At 39.7% G+C, this 20,331-nt stretch overlaps 2 protein-coding genes and 1 long non-coding RNA gene across 20 annotated transcripts in view; 2 read left to right on the top strand and 1 right to left on the bottom strand.

Annotated features, from left to right (window-relative positions):
* Positions 1 to 9,844, top strand: part of EFCAB5 (EF-hand calcium binding domain 5) — a 200,984-nt gene extending 191,140 nt beyond the window's left edge. For 14 of the 16 annotated variants that reach the window (XM_045487792.1, XM_045487783.1, XM_045487787.1 and 11 more), the window contains one exon: positions 9,264 to 9,844. In XM_045487792.1, the coding sequence (XP_045343748.1) occupies positions 9,264 to 9,457 (194 nt within the window). In that variant the 3' untranslated portion in view covers positions 9,458 to 9,844. Of the gene's footprint in view, positions 1 to 6,140; positions 6,255 to 9,263 lie in introns of those variants that run through there. The other 2 variants (XM_045487796.1, XM_045487797.1) reach the window with 2 other exon arrangements.
* Positions 1,321 to 20,206, bottom strand: LOC123603223. Of its 3 annotated transcripts, XR_006714798.1 has the most exons (4): positions 19,839 to 20,206; positions 17,276 to 17,438; positions 5,296 to 5,511; positions 1,321 to 1,543 (listed from the first exon to the last, which is right to left on the bottom strand). It is a non-coding gene; the product is annotated as an uncharacterized LOC123603223 (long non-coding RNA). The 3 variants fall into 3 exon arrangements; XR_006714796.1 differs by lacking the exon at positions 17,276 to 17,438 and having other exon boundaries at positions 19,764 to 20,198; XR_006714797.1 differs by lacking the exon at positions 17,276 to 17,438 and having other exon boundaries at positions 19,839 to 20,196.
* NSRP1 (nuclear speckle splicing regulatory protein 1) overlaps positions 20,149 to 20,331 on the top strand; it is a 61,946-nt gene continuing 61,763 nt past the window's right edge. The window contains exon 1 of the mRNA XM_045487814.1: positions 20,149 to 20,228. Coding sequence (XP_045343770.1) covers positions 20,209 to 20,228 — 20 coding nt within the window. The 5' untranslated portion in view covers positions 20,149 to 20,208. The remainder of the gene's footprint in view (positions 20,229 to 20,331) is intronic.

Here is a 20,331-nt window from a genome sequence, read left to right as displayed (position 1 = left end):
GCCATTCTAACAGGTGTGATATGATATCTCATTGTGGTTTTGATTTGCATCAAAAGGGGTATTTTATATTCTGGTGGAATTCCAGGCAGCTGAATCCCACCTTTAGATTGAGGCTGTCATCTATGAAGGAGTATTGGACAGCTTTGTTCAGCAAGCTTGGCGTCCTAAGGCTGTGCCATTCATTGCATGTGAATCTTGCTGACATACTTTCCTGTAAGGGAACCCAGTGCCTCCAGTGACCCCTGGACCAGGACCCAGACAGCTGTGCATGCAGTAGTGCATCAACAACCTCTGTCACTCTGCCTAAAGCACTTCCAGTAGTTGTCCTCTTCTTCCTGAAGACCCATGACCTGACCACCTTCTCAAGGATCTATTTTCCCCACTCCACTTTGGACCTATGCTGCCAACTTTGCCTGCTCTTTCTGTAGGGTGTCCCATACCTGTCCCATGTCCCCATCCCAGGGGGTTAGACACATGTTATCTACCGGGAAATGTTATCAGACTTGGAAGCAAGAAGAATGATCTCTCATTTCAAGTGTGACCAGAATCACTTTGCTCTCTAGAGCCTGTATTTCTGCCAAGTGGCCATACTTCCTCCCCATGCCTAAATCCAAGGGTCTCTAAGTCTATAGATGCTGGTCTCTGCAGGAGTTCCCCTGCAGGAGCCCTAGAGCTCCTCCTCTGCCAAAGCAGCCAGATAGATGTGCTATTACCATCTATAAAGAAACTCACCAGCTTCCCAAAAAAAAACACCACCATGATCCACCAGAGATGGCAATGGAGGGAGATGACCCACCATCATGGGGGAAGGACTGCTGGACTCACAACGCTGATTAACTGTCTTCAAGATTCACCTTCCCCAGGTGATCTTTCCCTAAGCACTATTGCCACCATCGTGGTGGCTCTAGCAATTGCTATTCTCTATCTCCCTCCATTGCAAGAGTGGGACAAGCCTCTCCTTCATTCCTCATGGCACAGCTGAAGATGAGATAGGAACTTTAATAAGACACTACCAACTTTCCACAAATAAGAAATGTGAGCACAGCACTGAACTGAATATGCAACTGTGATCATATGCCTGATTCTTTTAAACAAGTCAAAGTGAAATGAACAAGATACCAAGAATATTGTTTTGTCCTATTAATTTGGACCCTCTATATACCCTCATTGGTTTGGATTTAGTTACAGTTCTCTACCGCCTTCTTAGACTTGGTTTCTTGGGTGGTGATTCCTTCTGAGATTTGTTGTTTTCCCACCTGCAATCACAGTTAGACCTGGGTTAAACAGGGAGCCTTGAGGTTGCCTTTTATGAGATGCTCACCAGATTTCAGGCTCTAGAGGAGGAAACATCCATTTAGTTTCAGAATAGATTCCTTTTGTTCTGACAAATACCTCTTAAAGGGCATTGTATGAAAGATATTGGAGAAGCACAACTCACACACTGTCTGGGAAACTAGTTTAGGGTTCAGTAAAGACCTGGGGCCTGGATGCTTGACCCATTTCCCATGCATGCAGACCCTTTCCATCTCTAGTCCAAGTCATCCTGGGGGAAAAAAGAAAGAAAAAAAATCAAATCATCAATTCTCTTTTTGCTTTTGGTTTTAAATTTTGAAGGTTTCCAAAAGTTGTCATTGAAATTAGAGAAACAACATGGTTTTATTTATCTAGGTACCATCACTGATGCTTTAATATCCAATAAGGTCTGTTAAAAATCAGTTTAATGAGAACATTTTTCTATTTAAGGCTAAGATATTTTTCCAGATTTCCTTGACACAGTTTTTTTTTTTTCATTTTAGTGGATGTTAAATAATCTTTTATCTCAAAGGAGTATAAAAATTATATGTTTTTTTAAAGTATTTTAAAAGGTCAACTAGAACTAAAAGCCTTCTAACAAAAGAGTCATTAGCCATCCCTCTTCTCTCTTCTCAGTCTCCCCAGGTCCCCTCACCAGAGGCCATTCTTTTTGACTCTTTTGACTATTTCTTCTGGCATGTGCACATTTCTGTCTTTTTAATAGTGTAGAGCATTGCTATCTTTTCATTCCTCAATTTTAAACCTCGTCAACTGATTTCCTCTTATTATAGATGAAAGTTGAGTTCTGTTGTACCACCATTCTCTTATCCTGTCCTCCCAATGTAATTATATTATCATTTGGAGTTAAATCAAAATGCATTGTTTACATGATTTTGCCTACGCAAATATGATCCACAGCTGAACATATAACATATTTTGGTTGATCCTTTTTCACTTTGTCTTTCCTGAAGTAAATAATTCACTTTTATTTTATTTATTTATTTATTTATTTATTTATTTAAAAAGTTTTTTTAATGTCTATTCATTTTTGAGAGACAGAGACAGAGCGTGAGCCGGGGGAGGGGCAGAGAGAGATGGAGACACAGAATCTGAAGCAGCCTCCAGGCTCTGAGCTGTCAGCACAGAGCCCGACGCGGGGCTGAAACCCACGAACTGTGAGATCAGGACCTGAGCCGAAGTCGGAAGCTTAACCAACTGAGCCCCCAGGGGCCCCTTAGTTTTATTTTTTAAATTCCTAAATTTTCTTTGTATTTCTTGACAATCCCCACCCCATCCACTTTGTCTTTCCATATAATTTCCCTTGGGGGAAGTTTTATCAGGTAATTTTTTTTAGTTCCATTTTTTTTTTTGCCTTAAAGGCATCCCTTCTAGAGATCTTGATTCTCCTTCTATCTGGGGTCTTCCCCCACCCAGATCTGCTACTCAGTTGCCTTCCTGAAATCCATTTTGCTGCTATCATAGGAATTTACTTTGCCTTGCTCTGAGTTGGCGTATCTCTCGTAGTTTTCTGAGAAAGAGTGTGTGAATGGTAAATTTTTTGAGACTTTCATGTCTGAAAATGTTCTTATTCAACCCTCATATTTGATTTTTAGTTTCCCAGGGAACATAATCTTGAAGACAATGACCCGTTGTCTTTTTTGAGAAACTGAGATTATAATTCATATACCACAAATTTCACCAATTTATCCTGTACCATTCAGTAGTTTTTAGTATATTCATAAAGTTTTGCAAACATCACCACTAATTTTGGAATATTTTCATCACTTGGAAAAGAAACCCAGCACCCATTAGCTGTTCTATTCTTTGCCCCTCCCTACCCCTACCCCTGGCAACCACTAATCTACTTTCTGTCTCTAGGATTTGCCTGTTCTAGACATTGCATATAAATGGAGTCATACAAGGTGGATTCTTTCACTTAGCATAATGTTTCAAGGTTCATCTTTGGTCTATGTATCAATACTTCATTCTTTTATTATGGCTGAATAATACTCTATTATATGGATATAGCACATTTTATTTATCCATTTATCAGTTGATGGAGACATGTGGGTTGTTCCTACTTTTTGGCTATTGTATATAATGCTGCTACGAACATTTGTTTACAAGTTTTTGTGTGAGCATATGCTTTATTTTGAGAGACAGGGAGGAAGGGAGGGTGTGAGTGGGGGAGGCAGAGAGAGAGGGAGAGAGAGAGAATCCTAAGTGGGCTCCATGCTGTCAGCACAGAGCCGGATGCAGGGACTGAACCCACAAACCGTGAGATCATGACCTGAGCCGAAATTGAGTCTGACACTTAACTCATTGAGCCACCTGGGCACCCCAACAATAATTATTTTTTGAAGTTTTCTCTTCCCTGTTGTTTCTCCTTTCTTTCTGTTTTTAGTGTTATTGTCTGTATCTCATTTCTACATCACACCACTGGGCAACTTCCTCTCCCCAACACTAGAAATTTATTTCTCAAAGGGGATAACATAGAAAGTCTCTGGACTGGGGGACATCAGACACAGTTGAGAGGGAGAGGACCAGAGTGAAAACTGGGAGATTATGAGTGTGTTTACTGAATATAGAGCCCTCTGTAAGCTTCCTCGACAAAGCTCCAAACAAAAAGGAGGAAACAAAAGGACAAACAGCTGATACCTGTCCTTTCGGGGTGTAAGAAAAATACTATAGGACTTTTGTTTGTAATTATTGCCTATTGCCCATCACTGCCTACTTTGTTTTAAAATGAATGATTTATAAATAAATATACATGTATAGGGGCTCATGCTCAATATTTGTTACTGATGGAAGTACATAATCAGAGTCCAGAGTCTACTGCATTAAACTATGAATTTTTGTAAAGCAAATTGCATTGATTTCAATTCTCACATTAAAAAAAAAAGTTTATTTTGAGAGAAAGAGAGGGAGAGAATGAGGTCGGGAGGAGCAGAGAGAGAGTGGGAGAATCCCAAGTGGGGCTCATACCCATGAACGGTGAGGTCATGACTGGGCAGAAACCAAGAGTCAGATGCTCAACCAACTGAGCCACCCAGGCACCCCTCTCATATTTGATTTATAGATATATCATGAAAAAAAAGCGCCAATACAATGTGATATTGTAAGGAAATTATACCAACAGAAATGAAACTAATATGCCTGCAAGAACACAATGTTCAGTCTGGAGCAAACTTCTACCCAACTTTGGATAATTCGAGAAAAAATGTGTTTTTACCTCCCCATTTAACACTGATCCTAGAAGCAGCACTCTACAGTGCATTTTGGATCACTTTAAGTTAATGATAACATAGTAAGTGCCTGAAAGCCATGGCCAATATGGGTGTTCTGACCTACTTAAGAACTGACTGAAACATGCACACACATGATCTTTTAGCTATATGATGTTGCAGGACATTCAGCCCATTGCATGTGGCAGTAATGTTAAAAGGTGGTACAAAGTATACAAAACAATAGAAATAAAGGAACTAAAACTAAGAACTAAGGCTAAGGAGAGAAGCATTCAAGAAATACTTGGGTTATTAGTTGAAAGGAGCAGTTATACTTTGACTTTTGAACTTGATGCTTAAGTACTTCATTATTTTTGCTTTGCCTATCTTTCTAATTGTCTATAATTCCCAAAAGGGGATTTTACTAATCTAGTGTTAAAACAGAGATCTGTAAAGGGAGTTTGAATTAGAAATATCCTGGACTATCCCACAGCTTTCAGCAAAATCAATTCCTGATGTAATTAAAAGTTTGACTAAACTAGAACCTACAAAAATACCATTAAATGTTTTTGAGTTAATAGGTTTAAAAACAGATTCAAGGGTTTGACCCAGCAATTCTTTTAGCTCAGATTTCCTCCAATAATTTACTATAAGCTTTACCAAGGCAAAGCAAAAAAAAAAAAAAAACCCACAAAAAACAAAAAAAAAACAAAAAAAACCCATAATTTCTAACAGTTAGAAAAGAAACAAATTGGTCTGTTTGAAAGAATTACCAAACTTGTGCAATCTGGCTCTTGTCATCTGCCAAGCGGCAAAATCTGGCGTCCATCCACCACAAGAGGGCAGTAGCGCTCAACCGTTGTTAATGGGAACCCAACAGAGCCAAGGAGGCTTCATTAGAGAAATCATTACAGCTGTTGTTAACACATCACTCTCTCACTGGAAAACGCAGGCAAACAGGAACCACAACCCAGATTGGTTCAGAGCTTCTGTCCTGGGTAACAATAAGACAGGAAATAAGCAACAGGGGCTTGTGAAAGGGAGAGGCCTCCCTCCCCATCCTCATGTCCTTGAGTCACCGTGGAGATGGCCGACTAGCTTAATAATGGCTGCAGATAGGGGTCTGTTTGATTTGGATGTTGAGATAAAAACGCTGTGGCAGGCAGGCATCAATGGAACAGAGCTCTTAATGGGGATTTGGAAAGGGCAGAAAGAATAAAAACTGTGGGGTGCAGCAGAGCTGATATCTCAGAAAATGAATTAGGTTTGGTTTTAGGTGTGTTCTGGGATGAACTTTAGATTCTTAACACTGGAACGTTAACATAATCAAAGTAATCTTTCCAGCCTATAGCATTACCTTGTAAAGTTTCCAGGAAGTGAATTAATAAAAAAAGGAATCAATTACAACTAGTGCACCTCAATATTTTAAGTATGTATGTGGATTGGTCTGGGATTGCCCAGAACTTGAGATGAATCAGATATTTGTACTATGCTCTCATGACCACCATCTGTTTTTGTTTTATTCATTTGTTACTGAGCTATAATCTGAAAAGACTTTTAATATTTGAAAGACCTAATTTAACCATTCTGTAATTTAATGTTGTTTCAACATTTATTGAACAGTTACAACTGAGAGAAAAGACAGTGCCTCTGTGTGTGTTGAAAGAAAAAGTTTTAGAAAATTGTACCTCCATGTTTTAAATCAGCCTCAAATAAAAATTGAGACTTGTGAATGTTTCCCAGTTTTTACGTGCCTTTCATATCTTGTATTGTACTTTTGTTGAAGTCAAAACTTTGAAATCATAGAAAGGCTAAATCTAATTCAGGGAATCTTGTTCCTTCATAGAAAGAAGGGATAGAATATAGGGAAATAAAATGTTCTTTCTTTTTTTTAAGTTTATTTATTTTTTTTTTTCAACGTTTTATTATTTATTTTTGGGACAGAGAGAGACAGAGCATGAACGGGGGAGGGGCAGAGAGAGAGGGAGACACAGAATCGGAAACAGGCTCCAGGCTCCGAGCCATCAGCCCAGAGCCTGACGCGGGGCTCGAACTCACGGACCGTGAGATCGTGACCTGGCTGAAGTCGGACGCTTAACCGACTGTGCCACCCAGGCGCCCCTAAGTTTATTTATTTATTTTGAGAGAGAGGAGGGGAGGGACAGAGAGAGGAGAGAGAGAATCCCAAGCAGGCTCTGCATTGCCAGCGCAAACCCGATACAGGGCTCGAACTCATGAACTGTGAGATCATGATCTGAGCCAAAATCAAGAGTTGGATGCTTAACCGACTGAACCACTCAGGTGTCCCTGTTATCCTTTTTTTTAAATTTTATTTTAGAGAGAGAGAGTGCAAGCAGGGGGAAAGGTGCAGATGGAGAGAGAGAGAGAGAGGGGCAGAGAGAGAGAGAGAGAGAGAGAGAGAGAGAATTCTAAGCAGGCTCCATGCTCAGCACAGAGCCAGACACAAGACTTGATCCCAAGATCCTGAATCATGACCTGAGCTGAAATCGAGATTCAGATACTTAACCAACTGAGCACCCAGGCACCCCGTTCTGTCATTCTAATACAGATCCATGAAGGACATACTTGTCATTAATGAGCCATTGGATAGAAGATGACATTTAAAAACTCTTATTCAATTATAAGTATCACTTAATGGTTTATTCAACTCAAATTAGCAAACATTTATTGGATTAGTCACTGTGGTAGACATAAGAAGTAACAAAAATGAATAAAACATCGAGCTAATGGTGAGAGGCACCTGAAAGAAATATTGTTTTAGCAGCTACTCTGTGACAGATTTTTAAATATCTTTTCTTATTAATCCTCATAACAGTTTTGAGGTGTTATCCCTGTTTTGTAGAAGAAGAAACAGGCTAACACCAATTAAGTGGCCTGCTGAAGGTCACAGAACTAGTTGGGGTAGTGCCAAGATTGAAACCCAGATATGTTCAATTTTAAAGTATATTCTCTTTTCATTGGACCATTCTATCTGGATATTAGTCACTGACTCCTGGGAAAAACTAACTTTTATGAATGGCAGTTTAATAGTTTACAATTTAACAAATGAAACATATGGTGTGCAGTTATTACATATTTTAAAATAAATTTTAATTAGGAAAAATTTTAAACATAGAAATTATAGGGGTGCCTGGCTGGCTCAGTTGGAAGAGCATGAGACTCTTGATCTCTGGGTCCTGAGTTCCAGCCCCACGTTGGGTGTAGAGTTTACAAACCAAAGTTAGAGACTAACACCTGTGTAGTCATTACAGAGCCATATTCTGTATCCAATCTGAATGTTATACATGTTTGAGTCAGACTTTTTTTTTTTAATTTTAATGTTTATTTTTTGAGAGTGAGACAGAGCACAAGCAGGGTGGGGAGGAGCAGAGAGACACAGAATCTGAAGCTGGCTCCAGGCTCTAAGCTGCTAATGCAGAGCCCCATGCAGGGCTCAAACCCACAAACCGTGAGATCGTGACCTGAGTCAAAGTCAGATACTTAACCAACTGAGCCACCCAGGCGCCCCATGTGTGATGCCATTTTGATTCCTGATCCTTTTCAACGTTTATTTATTTTTGGGACAGAGAGAGACAGAGCATGAACAGGGGAGGGTCAGAGAGAGAGAGACACAGGATCCGAAGCAGTCTCCAGGCTCTGAGCCATCAGCCCAGAGCCCGACGCGGGGCTCGAACTCACAGACCGCGAGATCGTGACCTGAGCCAAAGTCGGCCGCTTAACCGACTGAGCCACCCAGGCGCCCCTTTTTTTTTTAATTTTAATGTTTATTTTTTGAGAGTGAGACAGAGCACAAGCAGGGTGGGGAGGAGGGAGCAGAGAGACACAATCTGATGCTGGCTCCAGGCTCTAAGCTGCTAATGCAGAGCCCCATGCAGGGCTCAAACCCACAAACCATGAGATTGTGACCTGAGCCAAAGTCAGATACTTAACCAACTGAGCCACCCAGGCGCCCTGAGTCAGACATTTTCAAAGAAATAAAACATTAGGAAACAGTTGAGACTTTCTTTTTTTTTTTTTTAATATATTTTTTTTAAGTTTTTATTTATTTTTGAGACAGAGAGAGACAGAGTGTGAGCAGGGGAGGGGCAGAGAGAGAGGGAGACACAGAATCTGAAACAGGCTCCAGGCTCTGAGCTGTCGCCCAGAGCCCGATGCGGGTCTCGAACCCACCGACCGCGAGATCGTGACCTGGCTGAAGTCGGACGCCTAACCGACTGCGCCACCCAGGCGCCCCAACAGTTGAGACTTTCTACCTCTCCTTGATCCCTCCCATTCTCTTTTTTTCCTCTCTAGAGCTAAGACTATTATGAATTTGATGTTTATCAGTTTTATGCATGATTCCTTACTTTTACTTACATGTTTATGAATCCATAAACAATACAAAATTATTTTGCAGTGTTTTAAATTATATTTTAATTGTATCCAAAAGAACATATTATTCTACAACTTGCTTTTTGTGATAATACGTTCTGAGATTTATCCACAATGGAATGTGTAGCTTTAGTTCTTTATTCATTAAATGCTATGCAATATTCTATTATATGAATGTATCAAAATTTATTTATCCATTTTCTTATAATTATACATTTAAACAAAATTCTACCATGGTTTTGATTCAAAGCATATCTGATGAACTTTCATCATAATACTGGAACTTATATATTTTAATAATAAAGGTACAAAACTATCCATACTAACTTTTTTTTTTTTTTTTTTTTTTTATAGATCATTCTCGAATTGAAGTATGGAAGTTTGGTAATAGTGTCATCGAATACCTATACCACTGGGCACACATCTGTTTAACTCTCATGGAGCTAAGCAAAAAAACAAGTAGTGCTATTGCACCCCCATTGCCCTCCAAAACGGACTCCTATGTGTATGCAAAAATGCCAAAGGGAAGCTTGCCAGGGAAATGCTAATGAATTGATACTGTATTCAGGCTATTTTTGTCATGTTCAGTTTTGCTTGTTAACTATAAAATATCTTCAATTGGAAAGGAGTGTCGCATAGACATATTTTGCTCCTAGACATTGACCTCAGCATTTTCCAAAACGAAAATGCTACCTAAGGAGAAATTTGATCTAAAAAATATCCAGTTAAGGTAGCCATAACCAAATGCATGTTATAGGATATATTGAAAAGTTTCCTTTTAGTTTTAGCTTTGTATCTGCTGTGGGACTATTGTGGTTAATTGGGTAGAATTATTTCAACTCTTTAAAGGTGCAAAGTAAAGACTGAGGATTTATGGAAAAATGGCTATTTTTACATTAAAGGAGTACCAAATAATAAAGATTTTAAGACATGAACTGGGAATTGTTTTTCTAATTTTTTCAGAGACTTAAATTTGCACCACGTTTTCTCCCTCCCCAACGATCACTACTCCTCCCTACTGACTGTAACAACTTAAGTTACTTCAATAAATAGAAATTCTTGTAGGAAAATGTCCATGACTCATGGAAAAAAGAAAACACCTTTTTTTAATAACAGAAACCTCTCAAGTTAAAGAACTGCAAAAAGAGTTTATATTTATTTAAAGCTTATTATTACAGCAAACTTTACTGCTCTTTTGTGAGATTTCATCTTTGCAATAACATATCTGATGAGAGTCCATTTTTAATAAAAATTTGGGAAATTAAAGTTCATTTTCTTTATTTGGTTGACAAAATGTGATGTGTTGCAAACATCTTATAATTTGAGGTTGGAGGTCCCTTCTTAACCTTCTCTGATAAAGTGGCAGCAGTGTTATTACCAGTTCTCATCTCTTGGATGATCGCATGCCCAGTCTTAACCTATAAGCCTATTTCATATTTGGAAGAGGGCTTTTCAGGGCATTTGCAACAACATTTCTAGGAACAATGTTCTTGAAGATATTAAACTGATAGCCACATATCCTGATGGCTGCAGAACAAGCTTATAGAGTTCACTGTGCATACAAATGGCATTTTAGGCAGCGAGCAGAGGACTTTTTTGCAGAACGCTATCTTATTAACCATTATCATGGGAATTAAGTTAACTAAATGACATCTAGCTTAATGAGAACAGGTATCATACACTTGCATGGAGTTTAACTTGTTTGAAGTATTTTCACACACAAGCTTATAACCTCCCAATAACCTGTAAGGTAGGTGGTCTAATACCATTATCCTCACTTTATAAATGAGGACATAGGCTCAATGCGTGAGTTACCTACGTCACAACAGCTGGTAAGAAGCCAGGGGACCTAGCTTCCATCTATCCTACCTTTTGCCAGCACTCAGACATCTCACTGACACTTTTCAACCTTTACCAGACTAATGATTATGCTATCAGTCTTTTAGAAACTACTTTAAAATTAAGCAACCAGGGATGCCTGGGTGGCTGGTGGTTGAGTGTCCTACTTTGGCTCAGGTCATGATCTTGCGTTTCATGAGTTTGAGCCACACATTGGGCTTGCTGCTGTTAGCACAGAGCCTCTGTTCCCTTCTCTCTCTGCCCCTCCCCTGCTCACACATACATTCTCTCTCTCAAAAATAAATAAAGCATTAAAAAAATAAGTAAAATTAAGCAACCAACAAGATTAATTGAATTTATTTAATGATCATTCAAGTAAAATACTATCCCTTAGCACTAGGAGCTTACTTTTTTAGTGACGAGGATATTATTTATACTTGACAAAATTTACATACAGATTTGTATTTAAATCTATTTATTGAATACATTGCTTTACTTATAGTTATATATACTTCAGAAGCTTGGACTTGATTAGTTTTTTGTTGGCTTTCTTTACTGTAGCTTATACATAACATGGACACGGTATGGTGTTGACCATCCAGACTATTTTCCCTTTATTTTTTTTAAGTTTATTTATTTTGAGAGAGAGAGAGAGCGAGCGCATGAGCAGGGGAGGGGCAGAGAAAAGGAGAAAAGAGAATCTCAAGCAGGCTCTGCGCTGTCAGTGCAGAGACTGACACAGGGCTCAATCCACAAACCATGAGATCGTGACCTGAGCCGAGATCAAGAGCCAGATACTTAACCAACTGAGCCACGCCTCCCCCCCCCCCCCCCCCGCTTTTTTAAAGGAGACAGATGTTTTTTGAAAACACTGTAAGGGAGCAGTGGCATGAAGGACAGCAAAGGATAGGCTGTCCGCCAGGAGGCGGTGGTGGGGGGCTATAGTTATGGGGTGAAATGAGGAGGTATGGGAACCTATGGAATTTTCCTTTTTTGGTAACTGTGCCTGGTTGTAAGTAGCCCATTGGTCAGCTGGGGCCTATGGCTATTTTGAGGTGGGTCATTTAATGAGCCTGTTTGCATGCAGCCTGGTTATCACTCTAGGCCCTTTTGCCTTACTCAGGTTTCCATTGCTCAAACCTGTTGCGTAAAACAGCCTCTGGATTCCACCCTGACAGATCAACAATGACAAATCTTTGGTATTTGAGTAGAGGTCTCATCTTCAGTAGCTGCTTCTTGCTAGACAGGGTGGGTGCACGTCTCTACCTCAACTTGTGGGTCCATCAGGGGTTCTGTGCAGTTATAGACCAGAACATGGTATTATTTAATGTGCTGAAAGGAGATTGGAGTGAAATTCACTGGTAGCCAGGTCCATGGGATTTAGGGAGAGGGGACCCTCTGATGGCATGGGCTGGAATCCTTATTGAATAATCATTCCTATACATAATTGTTGGATTCACTCAGACAGGTAGGAATGTATTTTGCCTGTAGATCAAGATGGTGTTGGATCTGAGGGAACAAAGGAAAAAAGCGTGCAGGGGAGAAGGAAGCAAGGCAGCTGAGCGTCAGCCAGCATCAGAAAAGAGTCCCAACTGAGTCTGTAATGTGTGCTGATTTGCCCTGGATGAGCTTCTGCTGCCAAATGTGCTGCAAATTGGTAACGGAGACCTCAGGGGGATGGAGTGGGAGAGGAGAGGAAAGCAGTCTTCGCCCTCACAGGCATGAGGTGTCGAACCTGTTTGCCCTTGGACCTTCAGACCACATGGGGATAGCTGCCCTGGCCAGAAAGCTTCAGTTGTGGAGGAGTACTAGGGTTAGACTGCCAAAGGGCTGAAAAGAGAAAGGTGAGGGAAGAAAGGATTCCTCTGAAGGTCAAGAGGGGAAATCCCTCACCCTTTCAGGCAAGGGCAGTCTGGCAATTTCCCTCTGGGGCCTTTGGCTCCTTACCAAGGAGTGGCCTCAGCCAAGGTCATCAGTTCCTCAAGGACTACTAGAGATGGTTCTCTGAGGAAAAGTCCTGAGAAATTCCTGGAGAATCCAGGGAGAGTCTGGGCCCAGCAGAGATTCCCCATATGGGCCACAAAATGCCAGGTCATTCAGATTGGGTGGAGAATGGTGGCAGGGGCAGTGAAAGAATTCACCCAGGGCAGAACAAAGGAGATAGAAGTTTACTGAATACACTGCAAGGGAGCAGTGGGCAGGACAGCAAAGGAGAGACTGTCTGCCCAGACCATTTTCCTTTTTAATTATGGCTTTCCATGGTCTGGCAACAACTTAAGATTTCAAGACAATGATACTGGAATCTCAGGAAAGCTTCTACTGCCTCTTCTCAAGCTTTATGGAAATATAACTTACATGATATATAATTCATCTACTTAACAGGTACAGTGCAATGGTTTTTACTGTATGCAGAGAGTTTTGCAACCATTACAACAATTTTAGAACATTTTCATCACCCCCGTGAGAAACCCCATACCCATTAGTAGTCACTGTCCATTTTCCCCCACCTAAGCCCTAAACAATTATTCATCTTTCTTTTTCTATGGATTTGCCTATTCTAGACACTTCATATAAATGGAATCATACAATATGTTGGTCTCTTGTGACTCACTTCCCATTCCCTCTTTATCTAAATATGTTTAAGCAACCAGCTACCCTTAACTTCCACAGACATCTCCAATCCAGACTCAGAAGATCTTCCGCAGGTAATTTAGGGAATTTTCATTCTTCTCATGTAGGTTTTATGCAATGCCACTCCCACCTAACCCCACCCTACATCATTAACTGTGTTCTTACTCCCCCCTGTATGATTTTATTATAAAGACCTCCCTCAATAGATATCAATTAAATATTGCCTATTTCTTTGTCCTTAGGCATAGTAATTACCCTCAGTAGCTGTTCCATCTCTTAGTCATTAGCTCTATTTTACCTCTCTTTGACTGTCCCTTCAATAGACCACAACTAGGAGGGTACCTCTTGGTGGCCATATTCTGTTCTATGTGACCCTGACTCTGTAGCCACAGCGTTTTGAACTGGGGTTGACCCCTTGCCAAAGGAAGACCAATTTGTGAAAAGGCCTAATATAGAAAGTAACCAAACCATGGATAATCCAAACTAGGAAACAGCAATAAGAGCAGTGTTTAGAAGGACAGTAAAGAGTTTAGAGAGGCTAAAAGTGTCACGTCAGGCCTTAAACAAATTAAAGGATACTGCCTTCCAGACACTACAAGTTGGCAGCGAGAAAGTGTAGAAAATGCGTAGTTGGTTAGGGACAAGAATGCACAAAAAGGCAGAGGGCACAAAAAGAAGCAGAGACTGAAAGAGTAGGGAAGTGACATCAGTAACATTAATGTCAAAAGATTAAATGGAAGATCCATTAGTTTGGGTGCTGAGGTCCCTACAGTTGCCTTGGATCCAATGCTAGTCAACTGTTCTGTTCTTGAGGTCTTATTGGGAAGCCTTAGACAGTCGGAATTCTCTGTTGTGTAATAGGAGTATGGTAGTAATGATACCATCTTTTATTGGTTCACTCTGCTTCTGTTCTTACACCGTCTTCAATTAAAGTTCCCAAACTTGGGTTCAAAATGTTAGGAGTCTTTTCCGTGTCTCTGATTCACTGCTGCAGGTACCATCATTGCTGCAAACTCTGCCAAGTGATTGAAGAATTTGAACTCTCTGAAACAATGCATCAGAGAAATCAGCCTTCTACCTTTAGGAAAATCTCACAACTGCTTCATTACGACATCCCAAAGGCAATGGGAGAATACAGGATTCAATACACCAATTCAAAAGCTCACATTATATATAGGATATTGAGCTGGGTAATTTTGTGTAACTAATTCCCCATTCAGTCTCTTTAAGCAAGAGGCAGACAGTCTTGGCAGGGGGCTTTATTTTTACCCTCTATTGATTCTTTTTATTTTAAGCAAAATAACACATACTCATAATTTAAAGAGTCATCTTGTTATACAAGATCTTTTAAGACCACAACATTTCCCAGCCCCACCTCACCCCTGTTTTTCTTACCTCTGAGTCAACTACTTTCAATTCCTTTAGGTCAGGAATTAATAAACAGCTCAGGCCTATTACGATAAAGTTTTATTAGAAAAGCCATGCCCAGGGGTGCCTGGCTGGCTGAGTCCATGGAGCAAGTGACTCTTGATCTCAGGGTCATGAGTTCAAGCCCCATATGTGATGTAGAGTTTACTTTAAAAAAAAAAAAGAAAAGGATGCCCATATTGTTTATGACTGCTTTCATACTGCAAGGGCATAGTTGAGTAGCTGCCATAGCTACTAAGACCCCAAGACCCATAACCCCTAAATATTTACTATCTGACCCTTTGCATAGTTTCCCAACCCCTTGATTTTGACACGTACCTCCATATTGTGAAATAACATGTGGTGTGGCTACATTTTTTTCCCTGATTTAAGCAATATTTATTAAACTCTCAGTATGCATTACAAAGATTCAGCTTCTTCCTCAGTATGTGCGTCCACACACACACAAACATTTCCCATTCCTCCATCCTTTTCAATATATTGCACTGGAATTTAAATTAGAATAGATTGATATTCAGCATTTCCATTATCATGACTATGTATGCTATTTAGGGCTTAGCCATGTAGTAAATTACAATCATTTTCCTTTTCTGAACATCTTTTGACTTTCCCTGGAGTTAATGTTTGGAGTTAAAGTTTCTTTTGGAGTCAATGTCAAGAGTGGCTGGAGTGACTATAATAATAACACACAAAGTAGATTTCAGAGCAAAGAATATTACCATGATAAAGAAGGTCATTTCATAATGAAAAATAGGTCAATTAATTAAGAAACCATAACAATCTTAAATATTTATACATCTAATAACAGAGTTTCAAAGCATATGAAGCAAAAACTGAGAGAACTGCATCCATGGAGACACAAGTAGATAACTAGTTACCTAGGGTCAAAGGGTTTGTGCAGAAATGAGTGACTAATGTATATATGCTTTCTTTTTTGGACATTAAAATTATTCTAAAATTGATTATGGTGATGGTAGCACAACTCCTTGAATATATTAAAAACCACTGAATTATATACACTTTAAATTGGTGAATTACATGGTATGTGAATTATAGCTCTATAAAACTGTTTAAAAAAATTTTTTTTTCAACGTTTTTATTTATTTTTGGGACAGAGAGAGACAGAGCATGAACGGGGCAGGGGCAGAGAGAGAGGGAGACACAGAATCGGAAACAGGCTCCAGGCTCTGAGCCATCAGCCCAGAGCCCGACGCGGGGCTCGAACTCACGGACCGCGAGATCGTGACCTGGCTGAAGTCGGACGCTTAACTGACTGCGCCACCCAGGCGCCCCTATAAAACTGTTTAAAAAAGAATGGCTGTGGGGCGCCTGGGTGGGTCAGTCAGTTGAGCATCTGACTCCTGATTTCAGTTCAGGTCATGTTCTCAGGGTTGTGGGATTGAGCTCTGTGCTGACAGCATGGGGCCTGCTTGGGATTCTCTCTCTCCCTCTCTCTCTCTGCTCCTCCCTCGCTTACACTTTCTCTCTCTCTCAAATAAGCATAAAAAAAAAAAGAACGTCTGTACTAGATAGAAATCTGATCTACATAGAAATAGTAAATGTGTGCATAAACATTTTTCTTATTTTAAAAATAGCTTTGAGGGGCGCCTGGGTGGCGCAGTCGGTTAAGCGTCCGACTTCAGCCAGGTCACGATCTTGCGGTCCGGGAGTTCGAGCCCCGCGTCAGGCTCTGGGCTGATGGCTCAGAGCCTGGAGCCTGTTTCCGATTCTGTGTCTCCCTCTCTCTCTGCCCCTCCCCCGTTCATGCTCTGTCTCTCTCTGTCCCAAAAATAAACGTTGAAAAAAAAAAATTAAAAAAAAATAGCTTTGAAAGATAATTGCTTGAAGCAAAAATAACAATTTATTGTGTGCTTGTAACATAGGTAGAAGTAAAATGTGTGAAAATAATAGCACAAAACCTAAGTGAGGGAAAATGGAAGTATACTTTTGTAAGGTTTTTTTTTTTTTTTTAACGTTTATTTAGTTTTGAGAGAGAGAGAGACAGAATGCAAACAGAGGAGGGGAAGAGAGAGAGGGAGACACAAAACCCAAAGCAGGCTCCAGGTTCCGAGCTGTCAGCACAGAGCTGGACACGGGGCTTGAACTCATGAACTGTGAGATCATGACATGAGCTGAAGCCAGACGCCCAACCGACTGAGCCATCCAGGTGCTCCATAAGGTTTTTTAACTATACATAAAGAGGTATATTCTTTACTTGAAGACAGACTGAGATAAATTAAAGATGTATACAAGAAACCCTAAAGCAATACCTTAAAAAACAATAAGCAAAGAAGTATGGCTAATAAGTCAACAAAGAGGTTGCATCATAAAAATTGTAAGCTGAAACATAAAAATTTCTTGATTAATCCAAAAGAGGGCAAAAAAAAAAAAAAAAAAAAAAGCAGGGAGGGTTAGAGAACAAAGAACAGATAGGAAAATAGAAAAACTGCAGACATACTCATACTCACTTAAATGAAAACGTTCTAGGGGTGCCTGGGTGGCTCAGTTGGTTAAGTGTCCAACTCTTGGTTTCAACTCAGGTCATGATCTTGCAGTTCCTGAGTTCCAGCACTGCACTGCCAGTGCGGAGCCTGCTTGGGATTCTCTCTCTCTTTCAGAATAAATAATAAACTTAAAAAAAACAAAAGAAAATGTTCTGAACACGCTAATAAAAGAAATTATCAGATTAGATTAAAAAAAAAAAAGCAAGACCCAAATACAGTAAAATCTTGGATTGCAAGTAATTTGTTCTGTGAGTATTCTGCAAGACAAGCAAACATTTCTAATAAACATTTCTAATAAATTTTAACTTGATAAATGAGCAATGTCTTGCAAATACGAGTAGTATGTGATGCCAAAGGTCACACAATCACCACAACTGAGCCAATGGTTCTTCTCTCTCTCTCTCTCTCTGCAGGATTGTGGGTGATCACCTCCCATGCTCAGATGCTCAGTCTCAGACCATGGTGATTGGCAGAAATCAGTGATTTTTCTGAACTTTGGAAGTGCCCATAACTGGCACTAGTGTATTTTTTGTCACTTCAAAGCACCTATGGACAGTCTTTTGCTTTTCCATACAAGAGTAAGCTTAGGAATGCTTTGATTCATTCTAGGTCAGGCTGCCTACAGATATAGACCTTTTCCTCTGCTGCTTTATTGCCCAGTTACATTAAATACAGTATATGGGAATGCAAACTGGTGTAGCCACTCTGAAAAACGGTAGTATGGAGATTCCTTAAAAAGTTAAAAATAGAACTACCCTATGACCCAGCAATTGTACTACTAGGTATACCCAAAGGATACAAAAATACAGATTTGAAGGGGAACATGTACCCCAATATCCATAACAGTATTATCAATAGCCAAATTATGGAAAGAGCCCAAATGTCCATCGAAAGATGAATGGATAAAGATGTGTATAATACATATATAGATTACATATATACAAATATATGTAATCTATGTGTGTATATATATGTATATATGTGTGTGTATATATATACATACACACAATGGAATATATATACATATATATGTATACACACACACACACACACACACACACAATGGAATATTACTCAGCAATCAAAAAAGAATGAAATCTTGCCATTTGCAACTCTGTGGATGGAACTAGAAGGTACTGTGCTAAGTGCAATTAGTCAGAGAAAGACAAATATTATATGACTTCATTCTTATGAGGAATTTAAGATACAAAACAGACAAACATAAGGAAATGGGAGCAAAAATAATATAAAAACGGGCGGGGGGAGGAACATAAGAGACTCTTGAATACAGAGAACAAACTGAGGGTTGCTGGAGGGGTTGTGGGTGGGAGGATGAGCAAAATGGGTAAGAGGCATTAAGGAAGACACTTGATAGGATGAGCACTGAGTGTGATAGGGGATGAATCACTGGAATCTACTCCTGAAATCATTATTGTACTATATGCTAACTTGGATACAAATTAAAAATAATAATATACAAATAAAATACAGTGTATGACAAGTTTAATATTGTACTGTAGTCAACATCCCTGTGAGCATATACAATGGTCCCCATGCAGAAGATCCCATTGAGCCAACAGACAGCAGTGACCCCGTTAGTGATAGTGAAAGTTGTCCTACACAATAACCCTCCTCTCTCTCTTGTCTTCCTCACACCAGCCACAAAGGTTTTCAAAGGTTAAGTGCAGGTTAATTTATTTTTCTTTATATTTTATATTATTTTGTATTTTATTACAGTATTATAATCATTTTTATATGAGTATTTTGGGTTATGGAACAAATTGAGTTTTCATTATTTCTTATGGGGAAATTCACTTTCATATACATATGCTTTGGATTAAAAGCATGTTTCCAGAATGAATTATACTCACAAAGGTTTTATTGTATATACTATCAACATGAGATCCACTTTTAATATAAAGACACAAGTAGATTAAAATAGGTTAGAAGGATGGAAAAAGATAAACTATGCTAACAATAAAAACTGTCTATATTAAAATCAGATAAAGTACATAAAGAGAAAAAAGACAGGGTCATTTCTTAATGGTATCATGGTCAATGCAAGAGGACCTAACAATCCTAAATGTTTAAATACCTAAATAATAGGATTTCAAAATCGGTGAGACAAAAACTGACAGAATTAAAAGGAGAAATAAACAAATCCACAATTACAGTTGGAGATTTTAACATCTTTTTGTCAGTAACTGAAAAGATCTCTTTGGCTGCTAGAAAACTAGTTTTGAACAGGTCAAGAGCTGGTGGATGAACAGACGAAAAGCGACTAGAATTTAAAAACAAAACAAAACAAAAAATATATATATAACATATAATTTTGATTCCTATATCCAGTATTACCACGATGCTGTTATTAATAATTTCGTCTATGAGCATAGGTCCTATATTAACATACAGATTTTCAGTTGCCAAGTTACCCTGAGCCAGGTATACTCACACTGAAGCCTCGGTGGAAAAAAAAAAAATCGATAGCTTTACGGCAGTGTTTTTCAAACTTGACTATCAAAGCTACCTGCAGGGCTCTGTAATCAGATTGCTGGGCCCCATCCGGGAGTTTCAAATGCAGTAAGTCTGGGAAACCGCCAGAGAATTTGCATTTTAACAAATTCCTGGTGATGCTCCTGGGACCACACTTTGGGAATTGCTGGCCTAGAATTTTGTCATTCCTTTCTTCCCAAAACGTCCAGGCAGCCAGTTGGTTTCCAAACAAAGCCTAAGGCCGTAGGACTCGGGCCCCTGCAAGACGGAAGCAGCTCAAGGGAGGGATTCAGCCGCTAAGTGTTTCAGGCCGCCCAGATCCGCGCGAGAGTGTACGTGATGACGTTGACGTCTGCGTGAGCGTCACGTAGCCGTCGGCCACGTTCAGCGGAGACGGGAGCAAGATGGCGATTCCGGGCAGGCAGTGAGTGATCCGGGAGTTAGGGTTAGGCTGGGAATGAAAGATCACGGCGACTTAGTCTTTGACCGACGAGTAAAAGTGCGCTGGAAGTGAAGGGGCTTTGTCG

Source organism: Leopardus geoffroyi, chromosome E1 (genome assembly GCF_018350155.1).
Source record: "Leopardus geoffroyi isolate Oge1 chromosome E1, O.geoffroyi_Oge1_pat1.0, whole genome shotgun sequence".
Lineage (NCBI taxonomy): Eukaryota > Metazoa > Chordata > Mammalia > Carnivora > Felidae > Leopardus > Leopardus geoffroyi.
The sequence above is the reverse complement of the archived record's forward strand: the minus strand, read 5'-3'. Positions and strand labels throughout refer to the sequence as shown.